General features: G+C 36.5%; 2 protein-coding genes across 2 annotated transcripts; one reads left to right on the forward strand and one right to left on the reverse strand.

Annotated features, from left to right (window-relative positions):
* Nucleotides 1–9,154: 9,154 nt before the first annotated feature.
* On the forward strand, nucleotides 9,155–13,856 carry LOC141815014 (ADP,ATP carrier protein 1, mitochondrial-like). The gene is made up of 4 exons (XM_074702974.1): nucleotides 9,155–9,222; nucleotides 12,059–12,581; nucleotides 12,711–13,082; nucleotides 13,252–13,856. The coding sequence occupies exons 2-4, from the start codon at nucleotides 12,075–12,077 to the stop codon at nucleotides 13,546–13,548; spliced, it is 1,176 nt and encodes a 391-aa protein (XP_074559075.1). The 5' UTR covers nucleotides 9,155–9,222; nucleotides 12,059–12,074; the 3' UTR covers nucleotides 13,549–13,856.
* Nucleotides 13,857–14,231: 375 nt separating this feature from the next.
* LOC141814798 (beta-1,2-xylosyltransferase RCN11) lies at nucleotides 14,232–17,874 on the reverse strand. Its single transcript, XM_074702747.1, has 3 exons — nucleotides 17,214–17,874; nucleotides 16,221–16,370; nucleotides 14,232–15,352 (listed from the first exon to the last, which is right to left on the reverse strand). Exons 1-3 carry the CDS (start codon nucleotides 17,850–17,852, stop codon nucleotides 14,630–14,632), a joined length of 1,512 nt encoding a protein of 503 aa, XP_074558848.1. The 5' UTR covers nucleotides 17,853–17,874; the 3' UTR covers nucleotides 14,232–14,629.
* Nucleotides 17,875–22,097: the final 4,223 nt, after the last annotated feature.

Consider the following 22,097-nt stretch of genomic DNA (forward strand, 5'->3'; position numbering starts at 1 on the left):
CTCGAGTCGTATTTTTCCAAGGACTAGTAGAAACTTGTTTAATTCGAGCTTACGTGTCGTGTTTTTGGGTTTTCTATATAAATGGGGGTTTTGTTTTGAAATGTAAATGCTTTTAATGAATTGTAAATGAAAATGGAATGAAGAATGCAAGTTTTCCCACTCTAAAATATAGACAAACGAAACTGGGTATGAACCAAACTTAGGAATGCAAATCAATTCAAATACAACCTAAAAGCTAAAACATGAAACGAAGCAACAACTAGGCTACGGTGACAATTTGAGTTTTAAGGAAACAAATACAACTTGCAAAACAATTATGAAATCTAACTATCAGCTACAATTAAACCAGCATTGAAATCCACACTAGACCAAATCAAAATATGGCAATTGATACCCGTAAACCATTTGGCACAGAACAGTAACGAAATTTGGCACGGAACAGTGAAGGATCAGAAACTGAAATCAGTTTAGAATTGCAAAGAAAAGCTCAACTAAGCTAAGAAAATCCTAAGTAAATTTGAATCCAAACAACAACAGCTAAACACGAACTGAATAACTAATTCAACAAGGTTGCTAGGGATTAAGAAACTTCAAATTTGGAAATTGCAGAAACAACAAAATTTCAGAATCAAAAATTGCAGAACGAAGAACAGTAAACATCCTCCTTCCCTTCTCCGTTTGCTCCTCCTCAGCTGGGTGTCAATCCAGCAGGTAAACCCGCAATTGCGGCTTCACTGATCCTTATGGAGTCTTCACGTCGATCTCTTGAGTGTTTACTCGCTGCCCGACCTCTGAAAAGCCCGGAAAAACCCTCTCCGGCCGAAACAGTGCCTTGCGCGAGCTGTTTTGAAATGGCAAACTGGAATCCTCAGCTTCCTCTTGCTCCGATGGTGTTGCTGTTGATACAAGTGAGCTCCGAGATCCCAGGAGAACCCCTCCACGAGCCCCGGACTCGGTTTGTGCAGCAGGCCGGAAAACGCCGGAAACAGAGTTTGGAAGCGCCGGAAAAACCCTCTCCGTCGCGCCCTTCCAGTCGCCGGAAAATACCCAATCGGCCGGCTTCGACTCCTCGTGGATCAAGGATCACAATGGGATAGGTTTGGGAGGACGGGGCTGGCCCGTGCGCGTACGTCGCGTGAGCAGGGGAGGCGTCGCGGTCGCGCGGGGACGATGAACAGTGGCGCAGCCACTGTTCACTTCCTAAGTTTTGGCTTTTATACCGCTGATTAACCCATTAATCTCAGCCGTCCGATCTCTGATCAACGGTGCAAACTTGATCTAGGCTTTAGGGCAGTCTAGGGTTTCCAAAAAATTCAGGGATTTTGATCGGGCTCGATCTAGGTCATGTCCTCCATGTTGGCTTGATCAATTTGGCAAATTTGACTCGATTTGACCGCGGTTGAGCTCGAGTTGGGTCCGATTTAGCCCTAAAATCAATTAAAATCCAATTAATGCCAAAAATTCACCATTAAATCATAAAAATTATATCAAGCCTCAAATCATGCAATATAGGACAATTAAAATCAAATCGATTCAATAAATAATTATTTTCATGTAAAAGCCCAAAAATAAATCGATTAAAAATTAATAAAACCCTAACTCATCAAATTCCCCCACACTTACCCTTGAGCGTCCCGCTCAAGTCAACAAAATAAACTAAGATTGTACCCCCTAGATCATTCTCAATCATGATTAGAAACAATTAAAAGAAAATTATCTAAGCTTGTAAAGTCTCAAAAACTTAAATCCATGGACTAACCCTTGTATTTGGTTAACCGCATAGTAAGTTTCACCCTTCATGACTAATTGAGAAAAATGCATCACACTAAATCTCACGAGGTTGTTTTCAATAGATAAATCAGTGGCTCTCACCCTAATTCTAATTCATGATCAAAAGGGAAATGGAGCTCACTCAAGCAACTTAAGTTTCATGCATTACCATAGGCTTGCTTGTTTTCTACTCTCCACTACCATTCATGATTTGGAATCCACATATACTAGGCTTATTGAAGATGTAAGGAATCATGAACTGAAACAAATGAAATAGGAATTTAGAAGTGAAAATTTCAAGAGAAAAGAAATTTCAAGAAAATAGAGTAAAGGAAGTGGTAGACATGGGTATAGTTAAATGCTAATCAATGAACCCTTGCCCTTTTTCTGAAGGCTTTCTCTTGTATTCCATTTGTTCAAGTGTGTTTTTCCATGAAGCAATTCTGATCTAAACTCATTGAGGTTCCATTCCTTGATACAAACTCCTTCTTCTTCTTCTTTTTTTTTCTTCAACACCCAAATGTGCCATTTTGCATTTTCCTTCGAATCAAGCCCAATTCTTTCACATTTAGATTTCACAAGAGATAAGAAATAGCATCCAATCATCAGAAATCAAAATTCACTTCACATGAATCCGCAATTTCAATGTATCATTGGCACGTTTAATTCTGAAAATTACTGAAATTGAATTTGAAACTTTGCTTGTTCTCTCTTGTTTCTTGCTGTTTTGCCTCCATTCTTTTTGCATAATGAAGCTTGATTGATAATGCTAATATCCATGCAAATCATGAAATCCAGATTCGGATCAGTAGCAGAAAAAGATTGTAAACATGGCTGAAAAATAAAAGCTGAAAAACTGTTTTTTTTTCTCAAAATGAAATCTTGCTTTTCTCTCTTGTTTTCTTGCTCTTTTGCCTCCATTCTTTTTGCATCATGAAGCTTGATTGATAATGCTAATATCCATGCAAATTTCCGTGAAATCCAGATTCGGATCAGTCCCTCAAAAATTGCAAAACTGGCTGAAATAAAACTGCATGCAAAAACTGCTTTTTTTTTCTGTTTTTTTTTCTGTTTTTCTTGATTCTTTTGTGATCTGTTGCAGCACCATTTATTGCCACTTGATATCTGAATTTGTTGTTTAGAAAGCAACTGAAATGAAGTAGGTTTTACTGGGATTCATCAACCGATCAAATTCTTGATACCTTCTTTGATACACTTGATACAACCTTTTTTTTCTTTCTTTCTTTTTTCTGTTTTCTTTCTCTTTTTTTTTTCTGGTCTGATGCAAATCTGATGTGTATCATTGTCTCTTGCACTTTAATCCCACTCCTTCAATTGAGTTCAAAAGACTTGTAGAATCAATCCAAGCAACAAACCCTTTTTTTTTTTCAAACTCTTTTTTTTTTTTTTTTTTTCTTTCTTTTCAAACTATGATCACTGATCATAGATGCAACATTTGCACTTCTTTAAACCATCAATAGCTTCTTAGCACAGTAGCTTCAGTAAATGGTTTACAACAGCTCTCAAGGGCTTTAGAAATCCACACCAACTCATGAAGATAACACTTCTTTTTTTCTTCTTCTTCTTTTTTTTTTTCATTTGAATTCTTTGCTTTTTTTTGGTTTCAATCCAACCACTTAGCATTCTGAATTCTTTGCTTTCTCAACTTCACTACATTTTTCAGCAATATAGATCAGTCAATTGCCAATGAAATTAATCCACATGAGGCTTTAAAAATCAAATTGGCACATACACCCCCTATTGGCACACCAATTTCATTTTTTTTTTCTTCTTCTTCTCCATTCTTTATTTTTTCTTCATTCTCAAATGAATCTGATCAACTTATCATCTTGAAACACTTCAATTGCAGTCCAACAGTAGGTCAATCACAAAAAATTGAAGATCCAAAATCTTGTAGCATTAAATCCAAAACTAGCTCCAATTTTGCTCCAATTTTGAAAATTTTCAAAAATTTTCATGATAAAGAACACCTCCTCCCCCACACTTAAATCTTTGACCGTCTCGGGCAAAGGAACATTAATAACATTCAAAAATACCCATGTCCAAGAGAGCATGAAAATATGAACCGAAAATGGGGGTGAAAAATTTCAAATGAGAAATGGCTAAACATGGATAAAGCATAAAAGTGTATGGTTTATGGGGGGAATTTTTAAACCTAAATAAATGTGGACCCATCATAGATATTGTAGCCTTGAAAGAAAACAAGCAAGTTCTAGTGTGGCAATCACCTAAGTGCATCACACAAAATGGCTAACCTCACTAGGTATAAAAATCACATTTTCTCAAGTTCATCAATCTAGGTTCCATTACTAAGGGTCATGCAAGCATTCAAAAGTGTTCATCCATGGACTTAATTCCTAGAATAATCAATCAAATTTAATTCTCTTTCAAGAGCTTCTAACATGATGTAAAGAAGTCCTAGGGGGTACACTTTCAAGGTTCTTATTCCCTACCCTAAACCATGCATGCAATGGTATTTTTTTTTAACATGCTCATGAAAATGAACTTATTACTGATCTAAACTGAAAATTAAAAAGAAAAACAGAAAATGGTATTAACAATGAAAAGAAAGTTGGAACAAACTCCCCTGAATCCTGGCGGTTGTAGAAGATTCAGTAATAAAATCCACGCCGGTAATGGAATGGATCGGGGTGAGTTTAGCATCTTCAGAATATGGCCATGAATGTGCTGAGTTGCTTTCTTAAAATTCTTCACCTCCTTGGATGGTGTCTCAGGTGGTCGGAGGTGATTCAGATGGAGCATCCACTTGGGAAGCTCGATTGTTGCTTGAATTGTTGTTGCCTTTTTCAGCATTAATGGAGACTCTATCAACCGTGGAAGTGCACAATCTGATGTTTCAAATAAATCTGCAAGGCCAAAAATAGAACCAATCTTCCACACGCATGTGGAGTAAGAAAGAGCAGAAATAACAATATCAAAATGTGTAGGGCATGCATAAAGAAATGAATCACATCCAACAAAATCAAAAATTGGTACCTCTATGACATTTTCTGAATGATGGGCATGAATAATATCCATGGATGAATAGGAGGTACCTGAAGCATGACAAATACTGGAGTGATCACAAATAAGCCCTAATTCCTGATTATGTGGCTCCACAACTTCATCCTCCTCAGATGAGGTTTCCTGCTCTAACTCAAGTGAATGTATACTAACTGGAAGTGATTCTTGGGGTATTGCCTCCATGCAATCCCCTACACTCATACATGTATCCTCAAAATCCTCTGATACCTCAATCACTAATGGTGGTCCCTGGGGCTCAGTGCAATCCCCTACACCCATTTGATCATCTTCAACTGCACATGCATCAGAACTAGGTTCCAGAACAACTTTCTGAATAACCAATGTATCCTCTCCATCATCCAAAATGAAATCAACCTGTGCCTTTGTGTTTCTTGAATTTTGTTCACAATTAATTGCTGTAAAATCCATTTCGGGGCTGATTTGTGTGGGAGAAGGAGTTGCTGAAATTTCTTCATAAAATTCTGATTCTTGAGTGCTTGATCTTTGAGCTTGTATTTGATTCATGCTATTTACAAGTTGTTCAAGTTGCCTCTCAAGATTTTGAAAAGTAGATACATTTTTTTGACTTTGTTGTTGTAGCAAGATTAGTTGTTCTTGAAAGATTCCACTAGAACTCCCATAGTCTTCTTGGTTTGAATTTGAATCTTGAAAATAGGTGGGCTGCTGAAAATTCTTACAAATCTGTCCACTTTGAGAAAATGATGATTGACATTGATTTTGGGCTTGAAATGAAGCATTTTGATGCTGAAAATTCCCTTGAAAATTCCATGAATGTTGCTGAAAATTATTGCCTTGAAAACCTTGATTTAGGGGCTGTTGGAAACCACCATAAGGCTGTGAAAATTCTGGTTTGAAGGCTTTGAATGGGCTCCTCAAAATTTTGAAATGGTTGAATGATGAAATTGTTGTTGAAATTGAGGTTGTGAAATACTGAAATTGGGGCTGAAAATTGATTGTAATTTTGTTGAAACTGCCCACTCTGAAAATTCTGATTTTGAGGTTGAAATTGTTGATCCACATGTTGAAAACCTTGATATGGCTCCTGCAAATAAAAATTTTGTTGTTCAGATTGTTGATAAGATGGTTGTTGATAAAAAGAATTTCCATACATTTTAGAAACCAACAATGATCAAAGTAACAGTAAAAGAAATTATTCATAAGCTCAAATCAAACAATTCCTACTAGTTATTCCCCGGCAACGGCGCCAAAATTTGACAACCCTAGATTTGCTATATGTCACGAGTAGGGTTGCAAATTAGAATTTATAAATTTATCGAAAACCCACGATAAATACAAACAAATGAAGTATAGGGGCCTCGAGTCGTATTTTTCCAAGGACTAGTAGAAAATTGTTTAATTGAGCTTACGTGTCGTGTTTTTGGGTTTTTCTATATAAATGGGGGTTTTGTTTTGAAATGTAAATGCTTTTAATGAATTGTAAATGAAAATGGAATGAAGAATGCAAGTTTTCCCACTCTAAAATATAGACAAACGAAACTGGGTATGAACCAAACTTAGGAATGCAAATCAATTCAAATACAACCTAAAAGCTAAAACATGAAACGAAGCAACAATTAGGCTACGGTGACAATTTAAAGTTTTAAGGAAACAAATACAACTTGCAAAACAATTATGAAATCTAACTATCAGCTACAATTAAACCAGCATTGAAATCCACACTAGACCAAATCAAAATATGGCAATTGATACCCGTAAACCATTTGGCACAGAACAGTAACGAAATTTGGCACGGAACAGTGAAGGATCAGAAACTGAAATCAGTTTAGAATTGCAAAGAAAAGCTCAACTAAGCTAAGAAAATCCTAAGTAAATTTGAATCCAAACAACAACAGCTAAACACGAACTGAATAACTAATTCAACAAGGTTGCTAGGGATTAAGAAACTTCAAATTTGGAAATTGCAGAAACAACAAAATTTCAGAACAAAAATTGCAGAACGAAGAACAGTAAACATCCTCCTTCCCTTCTTCCGATTGCTTCTCCTCAGCTTGGTGTCAATCCAGCAGGTAAACCCGCAATTGCGGCTTGAATCCCTTATGGAGTCTTCACGTCGATCTCTTGAGTGTTTACTCGCTGCCCGACCTCTGAAAAGCCTGGAAAAAAACCCTCTCCGGCCGAAACAGTGCCTTGCGCGAGCTGTTTTGAGATGGCAAAACTGGAATCCTCAGCTTCCTCTTGCTCCGATGGTGTTGCTGTTGATACAAGTGAGCTCCGAGACCCTAGGAGAACCCCTCGTCGAGCCCCGGGCTCGGTTTGTGCAGCAGGCCACGGAAAACGCCGGAAACAGAGGAAGCGCCGCGGGTGAAACCCTCTCCGTCGCGCCCTTCCAGTCGCCGGAAAATACCCAATCGGACCGGCTTCGTACTCCTCAAGGATCAAGGATTGCAATGGAAAGGTTTGGGAGGACGGGGCTGGCCGTTGTGTACGTCGCGAACAGGGGTGGCGCGTCGCGGGGGAAGATGAACAGTGGCGGCAGCCACTGTTCATTCCTAAGTTGAGCTTTTATACCGCTTGATTAATCAATTAATCTCAGCCGTCCGATTTCTGATTCAACGGTGCAAACTTGATCTAGGCTTTAGGGCAGTCTAGGGTTTCCAAAAAATTCAGAAATTTTGATCAGGCTCGATCTAAGTCATGTCCTCCATGTTGGCTTGATCAATTTGACAAATTTGACTCGATTTGACCGCGGTTGAGCTCGAGTTGGGTCCGATTTAGCCCTAAAATCAATTAAAATCCAATTAATGCCAAAAATTCACCATTAAATCATAAAAATTATATCAAGCCTCAAATCATGCAATATAGGACAATTAAAGATTCAATAAATAAATCAAATCGATTCATTTTATAATTTATTTTCATGTAAAAGCCCAAAAATAAATCGATTAAAAATAATAAAACCCTAACTCATCATGTACTGTTTATTGATTGTAATTTTCATATTATGTATTATTAAGAACTATTAAATGTTAAATGTTAAGGATTTATAATTCATGTCGACATTTTAAGTTGTTTAATTTTATGTTAATTGGATTCTTATGGTTTTCATTTTGCATGTTATGTATTCATTTCTATAGGTAATTTTCATGTACCGTAGGTGATTTTCATGAGCTTGAACTTGAGCTTGATTATGTGCCTAATGAGCTCGAACTTGAGCTTGTTTAAGGATCTGAAAATGATATGTTAATAAGCTAAACTTAAACTAAACTTGTTTAACTTTTAAAAAAATTATTTTTGAACTGAGCTTGAACCGTTCATAAATTATTTAATTTCATTACGAATCGAACTCAAACTTAAGAACTAAAGCTTGAATCTAACTCAAGCCAAACTCGAGCTTAGAGGAAAACCTATCGAACCGAGCTTGAATCTCATTATTCAGCTCATCTCAGTTCTTTCTGATTTTTACCCAAAAATTAGTCATTATATTTTACCAAAATGGTCGGTGAATTGATGAATAAAATTTATGAGTGAGCTATCTTTCATAAATATTGAATTAAATCAAATGTTTTCAAAAGTTTATTTATTTAAAGCAGTCAAGTTATTTTGTGAGCATCTTAATGGGGAAAAAATCAATTATTATTATTTTATAAAAAATAGCTATTCTTTTTTTTTTTATAAAGGTGGAATCCGTCACATTAGTAGCCTCACACGATCGGTCTCATGATTATTTATGAGGAGGTAAATCAAGAAACTGTAATTAATCACGCAGGAGGGTACTGTCAAAAAAAAACTATTCAATTAATGATCATTTGATAGTTTTTTTTGTATAAAGGTGAAATTCATCACCTTAGCGGCCCCACACGATCGATCCCACGACCATTTATAAGGAGGTAAATTGAAAAACTGCAATTGATCATGACACAGGAGAGTATTATCAAAAAAAAAAAAAACTATTCAATTAATGGCCATTTGTCTTGTTTTCTTACATCTTTGGCTAATTCAAAATATTAGAAGTCGAATTTAAGTAAATTACTCATAAATAGGAAAAAATCTCATAAAAAACTGAATCCATGCTGGCCGTTCCCATTTCTGCGAACGTCCTCACGTGTACTCCCTGCTCCACACCCAACCCAAATGCAGTTCCAGTCAAAACTGGGCCGCACCATCCCACCAATAGCAGGTAAATTACCAGGCCACAGCTACTCTGCCCTCCGATGAGATCCAACGGCGAATGCATCATGCCGCACGTTATTTTCTACGCGGGGGCCCGTTCATCACGTAACACAAATTGACCCACGGCCCAGGCGAGCGAGGACCTATAAAAGCCTTGGAATCCCAACTTGTTGCACTCCTTGCTCGGCGTTCTCCTCTCGCTGATCAGCTCCGAGAAAAGAGGCGGAAGAGGGAGGCCCTGTGGAAGCTCGAAGGGTAAAAGTCCTGCTCCTTTCTCATGCCTGTGATATTTGTTATGATCTTATGTTGGTTTCGATCATTTCTGATCGCCTTATCATTTTTGTGGTCGTCGTTGAGAGATCTGAGCGGATCGATTGTTATTTTTAGGTTTCTTTTGTGGTTTTAGTTGGTTGATTTGTTTTCTGCGAAATCTGTTCCCGTATAATATGCTTCATCATCTTTTGAGCCATTCTCGTGTCCCGATATATAATTCTCCTATAGATCGGTTTTGTTCATGTCTTTTAGCGGTCATTTTTTTGTTTGATTCGCTCAGACTGAGAATTGTTTGCTTTAGTTTTTAGCGAAGGTTGGTCTAATCGTACTTTTCCTTTACATAGATAAGCAGATCTGCAGTGTTTTCTCTGCGTCGTCTTGCCACATGTACGCGATTTAGTGCATACACTGTGTCCTATCTCGTTCTTTATTTGAATTGGGCGTGATTTTATTCGCACTTAGATCTGGAAGGGGCACTATCGATCTTAAAACTTGTTGCTTGTTTAGGTCATGATTTTTTTAATCTATCATATTAGTATTGTAGTTTTAGAATTTTACGTTCCACTTGTAATTCAAGTATGTGGATTCAAGGTACAGTGTCGGAGTTATCCATGCTAGATAGTATTAGATGTATTGTAGTATAAATTATAAATATCTTACTGTTTATTTTTAAAGATTGCTTAATTTTTTGCATTGAATATTAACCATAGTTTTTCCATTTACTGTTCTTGGATTGTGAATGAGAGTGCAGTTGAATTTTATATTTGTCAATTCTCTATCTCATCAAAATAACAATCTATATCATGTAACTGTTATAAATTTTGCCAGTTTTGTTTTCACTCACATAATTTTTTTTTGTAGGTTTCCTATTTGTATATTCTATGTCTTGTTGCACATGGTTCTGCCCTTCATTAAAAGGATTATAGTGTTGTTTAGTTTCCCATGCCACTAATGTGATTTATTTACTTAATGTTTGTAAATTAAATTATTCATACTTTAAGTTAATGTTGGTTGGGCAGTGTTAACCACTTCTACACTGATCAATTTGTATATTTCTCAGCTCTGTATGTTTCTTAATCTTTTTGGTTAAGTGCCCACTTGTTATGTTTCCTCCAGCCATCAATGTGAACTCTTATATGAAAAAGAATTGCCATCTATTTCTTGTATAAAAGGAAAAGTTAGAACCAGACTATCTCCAATTGTAAGTTTGACTTTTAATGGAAAACATTGGTTTTAGGGTTTTACTTGGGTTAAATAATTGAATGGGAAGCTCAAGTGCATGGAAAAATTTTATGTTTTGAAAAGGTATTATTTGATTGAGGATAAAAGTGGCAATCACTAAGACTAGTAATTCTTTGTTATGTGAAATTCACACCCTTGAATTTACATACTTTTGCAATAAGTAAACTAAGGCTCTATATGCTAGTGATCTGAGTGTTTTTGTGCATTTCTCTGATCTTCTTCCTCTCCTTCTCCATCCTTTCATCCCTCGAATCTTTCCACCCAAATATAAACCAAGTTTAATAGATCACTTCTAAAATAAATAGTAGGTCCTAACTCCTAAGTATTAATATTTGTAAATATTAAGGTTTGTGAAGAATACACTAAGATTCGAAGGATTTGTTCGAACAAAAGCAAGATCACACAAATTCTTCCATTATTATGAATAGTTCAACTTCTACTTCACTCCGTTGGGGTTTTAAAGCATTTCTTTTTATGGTTATCACATCACCTTCACTTTGTCATGCCTTAATTTCCTTTTTTTGAAATGAAGAAATAGCTAATATTAAACTCATCAGTATACTTTTTCAGCTGCATTTTGTTTTACTCGTGATTCAAAGCAGCAGATTGTTAAATGATTTTATGTTTTGTGTTCAAAGTGTCTTTTTTGGTTTCCAACTTTCATTCTGTTAATATTGTATTGTTTCATATTCAACAAAGAGCTTTTAGGTTTATTTTCTTTGTCCTGTTTGCTTTTATCATAAGATGATCAATTTTTTTAAAACTTCATATATATATATATTTATTTATTTGAATGTATTTTTTGCACAATGATACACTCCAGTTTTGAGTCATTGAGAGGTATTGCAGTTTGTGGTGCACCAGTTATGATATCTACATTTATGAAATTGCCCATCTTAAAGATGCTCGTGTCTTTCCATAGTGGTGATCTTGATCTTTGGACTGTGCATTCACGATAGAATAGATAATTGATGCTTTTGTGTGGCACTTCCTTAACTAAGAAATTTAAACAATATGAACTAGAATTCTATACAGCTATATCTTATGCTTGAAGATATTTTTACCTATCCTGCTGTGGTGGAAATGTGAAGGCGATACATAATTCATTTATCTGTGTAGCTTCACAAACATGGTAGCTTAAAATACTTAATACTTCTGTGATTATGCATTGTCGTGGTCAGATATTTTACGATTTATAAGTGCATGATGATACATTCACTACAGTATAGAAGATGATCTGAGATTATTGATCAGTTAGTTTTGTCTGTTTCCCTGTTCTTTCTTAAGTGTGACTTTACACAGGTTTAAGATAGTTTTATTGATCATAACTACTTTCCCCCATTCAATGTGATACAATAGGGGTGTTTATGAGTTGTATTCCTTGTACATTTGACTGAATTAGATTGCAGAGATCAATGGTTTGCTACATGTTTTTTTTGTATCACTTCTGCTACCTCGCTAACTCATTGATTATACTTTGTGGGCATGGAATTTGTTTACATTGTTAATTTATGCTATTGTTTCTTAGCTTTACGTTTGGAAAGCTTGACAGACTTTGATTGTGGATGATGTATAGGTCCTTTGTTTACAACATGGTGGATCAGGTTAATCACCCAACTATATTACAGAAATTGTCTGGCCAATTCCATCTTAGGTCCAGATTTTCACAAGAAGTGCTATCTCAGAGATGCAGCTTGTATAATCCTGCTGTGTACGAGAGACGTTTCACGACTGTAAACTACCTGAATGGGGGGTTTCAGGCACCAAGCACACATGTGGGCAGTTGGAATAATGGACTCCCTGCTACTGTGTCTATGTCACCTGTTTTTGTCCAGGCTCCTGCTGAGAAAGGATTTAAAAACTTTGCTATTGATTTCCTCATGGGTGGAGTTTCTGCTGCTGTTTCCAAGACAGCTGCTGCTCCTATTGAACGAGTGAAGCTGCTGATTCAGAATCAGGATGAAATGATCAAGGCTGGTCGGCTCTCTGAACCTTATAAAGGAATTTCGGATTGTTTTGGCAGAACAATTAGAGAAGAAGGTACTTTGTCTTTGTGGCGAGGAAACACTGCTAATGTTATTCGTTATTTCCCAACTCAGGTACGTTCGTATGTTTTATGCTTCAATACGAATCATTTATATAACTATTGATTTACGGCTAAGTAAACTGGATTTACTTTGTTTCTGTCAGCTCTAATCACTGATCTTTTCCATTTTTTCCTTTGCTAGGCACTGAACTTTGCATTCAAGGATTACTTCAAGCGGATGTTTAACTTTAAGAAAGACAAAGATGGATACTGGAAGTGGTTTGCTGGCAACCTTGCCTCAGGTGGAGCTGCTGGTGCCTGTTCCTTGTTCTTTGTTTACTCTTTGGACTATGCTCGTACACGTCTTGCAAATGATGCCAAGGCAGCTAAGAAAGGGGGAGAAAGACAGTTCAATGGCCTTATCGATGTTTACCGGAAGACCTTGCAATCGGATGGCATTGCTGGGCTTTATAGAGGCTTTAACATTTCATGCGTTGGGATCATAGTGTACCGTGGTCTTTACTTTGGCATGTACGATTCATTGAAGCCAGTACTTCTCACAGGAAATTTGTCGGTAAATCTCTTCTATTTGTGCACTTTATTTAAACCTTTCTAAACTTTTGGTATATCAATAGTCGTGTATAGATCTACTTTGTAATTTAATTTTGCACCTTCTATGATAAATTAACGGCAACTCCCACCACATACTTACAACCATCAAATGCCTTTTGTACTGATTGCAGGATAGTTTCTTTGCAAGCTTCGCATTGGGTTGGCTGATCACGAACGGTGCTGGTCTTGCTTCGTATCCCATTGACACGGTTAGAAGAAGAATGATGATGACCTCTGGAGAAGCCGTCAAGTACAAGAGCTCTTTGGATGCCTTCTCGCAAATTTTGAAGAATGAGGGTGCCAAGTCTCTCTTCAAGGGTGCCGGTGCAAACATACTTCGTGCCGTTGCTGGTGCTGGTGTGCTGGCTGGTTACGACAAGTTGCAGTTGATCGTCTTTGGCAAGAAGTATGGATCTGGCGGTGCATAGTGAAGCTGCTCCTTTTTTTTTCCAGATAATGACGAAATCTATTCAAAATTTTTAGAGTTGAATAATTTTTGCTAGTGGGAGATTCTCCCAACGTTTTTCAGTTCGGAGGTGTTATCGGTCCGCTGGAAGCTCAAGCTAAATTATGTTTCTTTGGATATCTTTCATGGTTGTGGCAAAGGCGGGGTTATGTATTTTTTGCCTCAACTCCTCATCAAAAGTTTCAATAATCTGTTACTCTCTTCCCCAACTGTTTTTCCTTATTTTGCATGTCATGCTGATCTGTGAATTGGGATAAAACCTTTGTTTCATCCCGTGTTGTTGGATCACATTCGAATTCATTAGGTTTTGAATTGACAGTAAATGACATGAAAATTTTAATATACTAATAATTATTCAATTTTCAATATAATTTATATACCTAAGTATTGTATAATGTTGAATATCAAAATCGCGTAGCATCAAGTTGTTTCAGAGTTGGATACCAAAAAATCTGAATACGCGACCCAAACCGGAATTCGGAATGCTATATACATCAATTTGAGTCCAACCCAAAACTGGTAGTGAATATCAGTTTTTCTTCACCCTCGGACGCATGTACAGACTCTAGTTGCCAAAGTTTGCAACATTGGAAAATTGCATGCCGACCAAATTAAATCACACAAAGTACTCCATAAAGTAAGATGGAAATTGCAAACAGAAGAAAAGGCATTCAATCCCAAAAATAGTTATTTTGACTTGCACACTCAAACCCTCGTTAGTTCGCACACCAAATTATCTCTAGACGTAATCTAATTATCAAATCCAATCATCCACTGCCCAATTGGCAGTCTCTGCCTCAGGTGAAAACTTTCTCCCGTTGAATTGACAGACCTGGTGAAAAAACAAATTGTGGCCTTCAAATGGATGAAGCAAATGTAGTCGTCGCGCACATTGGTAGAGGCGTGCAGATTTCACAATATTTGGAAGCAAGTGTCTTCCACTCTGTAACTTGTTCATTTGCTAGCTCAATAGGTTGCAAACAAACCCAAAGCCATAATTTACTCGTACATGCAGCCTGTCTCCATGACTAGTCATTTTGATCTTAGCAACCGATGCTGCCCATGATGTGGCTAAGCTCATTGATGACTTCAGAAGGTACAGCATATGATCCTGAAAGATAAATGGGGTGATACTCCAATCCTTTCCACTCTGAGATCAATGCAAAATGTGGGCGCCTATACATGCTACTGATGATTTCGAGGACCTTTGTGCCTTCTCTCGCAGCAACCAAGTGAGTGAGACCAGCTCCATGTGCCCCGACAACCACCGAAGCTTCTTGAATTGCTTCCAGTTGCTCTTTCATATGCATGTGTGCAAACAGACCGTTCACTACATTTATTCTGCACCTATCTTGGCTAGCAGCCCATATCTTTATCGCATTGAAAACCTCCTGTTCATTGCTTAACCTAGACTCAACTTTTCCACTATGGCGAGGGTGTGCCAGATAATCTTCCCGGCGTACAAAAAGGACATTATATCCTGTAGATGGATCCCTTGGTAAATCTCGCTTCCCCATAAGGCCAAATGCAGCTACAAGCATCTCACCAAATTCAGATAGTCGGGCAGTTCTGTGTATGTCAGGGTCTTGACGAAGTTTTTCAGCAGATATGCCTTGGCAGTTTATGTGTTGTGTTAGTCCTTTAAACAAAGCTGTCTCATACCCTAGTGGTGCAAAAACTGCATGTCTAAAGCATACGGGACCTGAGAAGTTTTTAGCATATCGAATGCTAGAAAAAATAGCTTCCCAGGTTTCTTCCAGTTGAGTCTGTTTAAGTGTCGCCGACAAGTAATGACCAATTAGTTATGTAAAGGAGAGAATCAATAAGACAAATAGGTGTTAAAATGAGCAGGCCAATAGTAATTTTATCTTAACACCTATAACAAACAAAACTAAAGTTGAGGAAGCTACGCCATCCAATAAAAGTATTCAAGTGGTTGCTGAGATTTCTAAGAAGACATATAATCTAAGTGAAGTGAACAAACTTAATGAAACTGAGAGGTTCAAGGATCTTCAGAAGTAGGCAATTTGAAGTGATTTTCATTCGATTGTTAAAATTAACTAAAATGACCAGGCTTATCATTCAGTTGATGATTTAAAATGTGGAATTACTGAATCACCTTAAATCCTCATGATCTTCTTATATTCAATTTTGAAATGTGGAAGGTAAGGTAAAAATTGAATTGTCGCATAAACCCAAAAAAAAAAAATAAAAGGCAGTACAGATGCAATTGTCTTGTGCATTCATGTCAATGGAAAATGAATCAAATTGAGCAATCACTAACACATGATAACAGAGTTTTTTCCCTACAAATTAACTATTTATTTGCTATTGAAACTAACCCTCAATACTAATTTATCCAACTCACATGGCCATCAAATGAAAGTTTTAGGAGCAAAATGAACCAATTGTCAAAAATTCAAAAAGATTGAATCCAAGTACAGAAACAAACCTATGCCTTAATATTCATTGTTTATTTCTCTTCTATGCGAAATGCACAAATATATGAACGTATACTATGATAAACAAAAATGTGAGAAAATGTTTATTAGGATTTCAGTCACTGTAAATTCAAAATTCTGGGAAACACCATACTCAAAAAGTGTTAAATAAGGGTAGAGAAAAACAATATACCTTGCAATGGCCATCAACAAAGACTAAATTAGGCCGATAAGACAGGCCAGTAACTCTGGAACTGACATATGCACTATACCAGTCCGTAACTGTATGGAAAACATTGGCATACTCAAAACGTGTCACCAGCACTGTTGGTTCCTCAATCCACTGTCGAAAAAGAATTAACAAAGGCAATGTATCTAGTAAGTTTACAAAGAAATATTAGACTAACAAACTACACGAACACACATCTTAGTTTGTTTCAATTGATATTGATATATGACCATCGTCCTTTATTTTCTACACTAATCAAAATTTGTTTAAATAAAAGATTTTCCCAAATCTGCATTCAGAACTGCTGATAAATAGTGAATAGAAAGAAACATCAACTATGTATTGCCAAGCATAAATGCTGTCAATAGTTTCTCTTTGCCAAAATAAGCAGTCATCTACTTAGAAACATCTTACTCTTTTATGTAATTCTCATAAAAAAATGTGATTTTGGGGAAGCAATTCCACAATTTTAAGGGAATACAAACAGAATGGTTATTTTATAAGATTCTAAACATGTTTTTGCTCTAGTGCATCAAAGCTGCATTTGCATGGTAATGGAACAGTTCAGTTGTTTGTGTTCATGAGTGAATTTTTGATATTCAGACTATAAAATACATCGATGTAGAACATGATCACTACTTCAGATATATTTCATAATTTGGTTTATTGTCACATTATAAGAGGTTGCTACGTTGTGTTATTGAAAGAAGAAATTATATCTCAAAAGCCTACTAATCAGTTGACAAACCGGGGAAAAAATTAAAAATGTGTAGGCTAGTCAATGTTTCTAGGGAACCAATAGGTCAAGTAGTGAAATTGTAGGTTTGATTGGCATAAGACATTGACACCAATATTCACATTGATCTGCTGAGGGCATTCCTTCTTTATCAGAACAAGAGGTCATAGAAGAATCAATCAGACGATCCTTTTAAGTAGAGAGAATTAACAATCTCTTACCTGAGGGCAATCCAACTTCTGATGGCCAACGAGCCGCATCGATCCCATTAACATCCGCATCGTGTGGGAATGCACCTCGCCTCGCTGGACATACTTCTCCAGGAATTCCTCATCCACTGCCCTCATCCCCTCTTTCTCCAATCCGCCTCCATCGACCTCGAACGCCCCAGACTCATACTTAGGCAGCTCCTCCTCCTCCCCGCGGCCGATCACCTCCTCCAAACTCTCCCCGCCGTCGGACATGATAATCCGTAAGGGATCCATTCGGATCTGAGCCCCCTCGCACACGGAGCTCCTCAGAGTCTCACTGTAGTGGCACCGGAACCACCCGCCACCGTCCTCCCCGGCGCGGAGTGCGTCGATCCGGCGGGAGAATCCGTGGCCAAAGTAGGCCTCGCAGGAGCGTAGGGGCGTTTCGGGTGAGGGGATCCAGGGGAGGAAGGAGGGGAGGGTCGGCCATTGCTTAAGTGTGGGAGATCGTTGGCGGTCCTTGTCTAGGGTTTGGGTGGAGATGGCTGCGTCAACGGCCGGGCTGCGTTGAGGAAAGTGAAGAAGGAGGTAGAAGGCGATGGTGGCAGCGTTGAGAGAGAAGAGGAAGAGGAGGGTGCGCACCAGAAGTCGGCGCTGCCGCCGGCTCATCTCGTTGCGCCGCTCGCTCTCTTCGCCGTCGACGAGTCAAAATGTTCACGTCAATGTCCATACGTCGACAAAACATCATTTTAACCCCTAAAACTTTCTAATTCAAAAGCAATGATGGTTTAAGATGGATATTTTGCATAAAGAGACTTAAAAATTTTTGTATTGTTTGCATATGATTTCAAATTTACAATATACCATTGTGAATCTTAAAATTTATAAAATTAAAAGAGTGTATCATTTACAAATTCGTCAAATGAGTATCCCATTTCCAATTAAAGTCAAATTGATGTCTCATTTAGCGTAAACTGATTAAAATACTTTTACATTATTTAATCATTCAACTGTATAGAAGTTAACAACTAGCTTTCACAATGTATAGAAGCTTGTTGCTATTTTCTACAATAGTGATTTTATATCATTTTGATTTTACTTTTCTCTGAGTGATAATTTGATTAAAATAATATTTTAATAAGTAAAATAAATAATAAAGATTCCATAACACTCATTATATTTTATGAATATTATTTGCATATGATTTCAAATTTACAATATACCATTGTGAATCTTAAAATTTATATAAGGGTAAAAATTAAAAGAGTGTATCATTTACAAAATCGTCAAATGAGTATCCTATTTCTAATTAAAGTCATATGGATGTCTCATTTAACGTAAACCGATTAAAATACTCTTATATTATCTAATCATTCAGCTGTATAGAAGTTAGCAACTAGCTTCCATAATGCGTAGAAGTTTGTTGTTATCTTCTACAATAGTGATTTTATATCATTTTGATTTTACTTCTCTGAGTGATAATCTGATTAAAATAATATTTCAACAAGTAAAGTAAATAATAGAGACTCCATAACACTCATTATATTTTATGAATATTATTTAATCACAATCGACCGTATAGAAATTATCATGTAGCTTCTATAATATATAGAAATTAATTATTAACTTCTACTATATATAAAAACTAGTTGCTAACTTCTACAATAGTGACTTTATATTATTTTAATTTTACTTCTTATGATAATCTAGTTAAAATAATATTTTAACATGTAAAACAACTTATGGAGACTCCATAACTTTTAGTGTATTTTAAATTAACATTATCTAATCACAATCGATTGTATAGAAACAAGTTGCTAGCTTCTACAATGTGTAGACGCTAGCAATTAACTTCTACAACAGTGACTTTATATCATTTTGATTTTACTTCTTTGAGTGATAACCTAGTTAAAATAACATTCAACAAGCAAAACAAACGATGAGAACTCTATGATACTCATTATATTTTAAATGAATATAATTTAATCATGATCAGGTGTGTAGAAGCTAGTATATAGCATCTACTTATTAATTTCTACACGTAGAAGTTAGTAGGTAGCTGCTATAAAAGAATAAGATAAAAATAATTCAAGTAGTTTATGTTGGATGGGACATCCATGACTTTAATTAAAAAATAGAAAGTCATCTTATTTTTTTATCCTTTATATAAATATAATTAAAAATCAAATAGCATGAAATAATTGTATTAATATTTTTATTTTTTTCATTTTTCATTTTAAAATGTTACTAGTATATTTTATATAGAAAATGTAAAACTAATAATGGAGAAGGGAAGAAAATAAAACTAAATAATTGTTTGATTATAATAAAGATAATTCAGGTTTATGATTAATTAAATATCCCCTAATTTAAGTTCTACTTCCGAGAGATTTGAATGTTTAAAATGACATATGCTTAATGCTAAAACTTTATAATGCTAAAAAAATAATTGTTGAATGTTAAAGAATTAATTTACTAAATCTATAATATTTATTTAAAATTAAATAATTTATTTATTTATAAAAATTTTATATCATTTATCTTTTAATCAGATGGTTTTTTAAATGATAGAATAGAATAGATTGACGACTACCAAAGTTTTGTCATTAGAGAATGAGAGATCAAAGCGATTTACTAAAGGGTACATGTAGATTAATTCTCAAACAGGCCCGGCTTTAGGCATAGGCGGGTAAGGCCTATGCCTAGGGCCCAGGATTAAAAGGGGCCCAAAAAAATTTAAATTATTTAGGGATAATATATAATAAATGGTTAAAATCCGATCAAATCTTGCCGCGTCCCGATACCGATATCCCCTTTATCTCTCCTGTCCTCGATTCGACGCGTTCTCCTTCTCCTCGTTCGATGAATTCTCCCGTTCTCTCAACGCCGATCTTGCGACAGCCGTTCGACTCTTCATCTCCTGCCGTCTGCCGAGGCGATCTCCCCGTTTTCCTCGTCGACGCCGGCGAAACCTCTTCTTCGACGCGAGGGCCCCTGAGGCGCAAGACAGCACGGAGCACCTCCGTCCGGTCCGTTCGACGATCCCTCTTCTAGTCTTCTTCGACGGTTTTCCTCGCCGACGCCGGCGAAACCTCGAGGCTCGCCGCTCGCCCCTCTGGCCGTCTTCCTCGCCGGCGAAACCGCGAGGCTCGCCGCCTCGCCCCTCTGGCCGTCTTCCTCCGTTCCTCGCCGGTGAAACCGCGACTCCGCGAGGCTTCAAGCTCGCCCCTCTGGCCGTCTTCCTCGCCGGCGAAACTGCGAGGCTCGCCGGTCGCCGCTCGCCCTTCAGCCCTCTGGCCAGTGGCCCTCTTCTTCAATCTTCGACCGTCTTCCTCACCGGCGAAACCGAGAGGGCCTCGCCCCTCTGGTCGAGTGGTCTGTGGTCGTCTTCTTCGGATTGCTGTTTACAGTTCGTCTGATTGCTGTTTACTCAAACAGTCAAGCCGATCCGGTAGTTTCTTTTACTTTTTTCAATATTATTGTTGTTGAGATTTAGCTTTTAGATAGTAATTTTTTGTGTTTGATCCAGCTGTTCTACGAGTCTTTTGACGAATCGTTCGAGGGCAGTGGATCGTTTGACAGACTACCAAGGTAAATTATTTCTGTTTATTTTTAATTGTTAGTAGATAGTTCATTATTAAAGTAAATATTTATTTCTGTTCTATTATTAATTGTTAGTAGATAGTTCATTATTAGAGTAAATAAATATTTATTTCTGTTCTATTATTAATTGTTAATAGATAGTTCATTATTAGAGTAAATAAATATTTATTTCTGTTCTATTATTAATTGTTAGTAGATAGTTCATTATTAGAATAAATATTTATCTTTCAATTTCTATTATTATTTAAATATAAATATGTCTACTAAAAAAATATGATTCTGGACATACAAAACGTATGAAAAAAAGAAAAATAGAAGAATTTAATGAATCTCAAAACGGTGCACTTGATAAATTTGTTATTAATAATAAAAATCAAAATTCAGAAAATAATATAATTGAAATTTTAAATGAAAAATCAATTGAATTAAAAGATAATACTAAAGAAAAAAAGAAATTTGTCTTAATTTAAACGAAGAATATAATACTAATTCCGAAGAAAAAGGGTGAGAGAAAATTTTTTAAAATAATAACAATCATTTTAAAAAAAGTTTCGCCTAGGGCCCTCCGTGAGCTTGAGCCGCCCCTGTTCTCAAATCATGCATCATACTTTGAGAATGACCAAAAGGCACACTAATTTGGATGGCCTTCCCGTTCTACCCCTCACACCAATATTAACTTTCCATATGTCGATTTTCAATGCATCCAAGCCAAAGTTTTAGAAAATATAATTCAAAAGTAATTTTTGTTATTCGAATGCACATGACTCACGCTCTCTCTCCATTGTGTGACATTGAGTTCTGTGCTTATTATACCTCTTTTTGCAGTTATAAACGCAACGCTATATATCATGCACGTGCAATTTGGTGGGATTGCAAAAGAGTAAGAAAAAACGGAAGTATTGTCGTAAGGCATTGAAGAGGCAACGCCGAAGGACAAGGACATTGAAGAACAATGGCATTGAAGAACATCGACGTTGAAGGAAAATTTTGAAACAAGATTGAATATTATAAAAGAAGATATATAAAGATTTAGTGATGCATGTATAGTATTTACTACTGTTTGTAAAAATTGATCTGTAATATGAAAAAATAAGTGCACACAAATGGTGTTTATATTGTCCATCCCTGTGTGGGGAGGATTTATGCAACAACACCAGTATTATGGTGCCCTCCATTACTTATTTCAAGCTGGAAATGCTCCACTGTTATGTTAACTTTCAACTAGAACATGGAAATGCTCCAGTCTCTGTTATTTGTTACTTAGAATCAAAGTTTGACACCATATGTATTTTCTCCTCGCTCAACTCTTTC

This window comes from Curcuma longa, chromosome 21 (assembly GCF_044706935.1).
Source record: "Curcuma longa cultivar G26 ecotype Majalengka, Jawa Barat chromosome 21, ITB_CL_G26_1.1, whole genome shotgun sequence".
In the NCBI taxonomy this organism is placed as follows: domain Eukaryota; kingdom Viridiplantae; phylum Streptophyta; class Magnoliopsida; order Zingiberales; family Zingiberaceae; genus Curcuma; species Curcuma longa.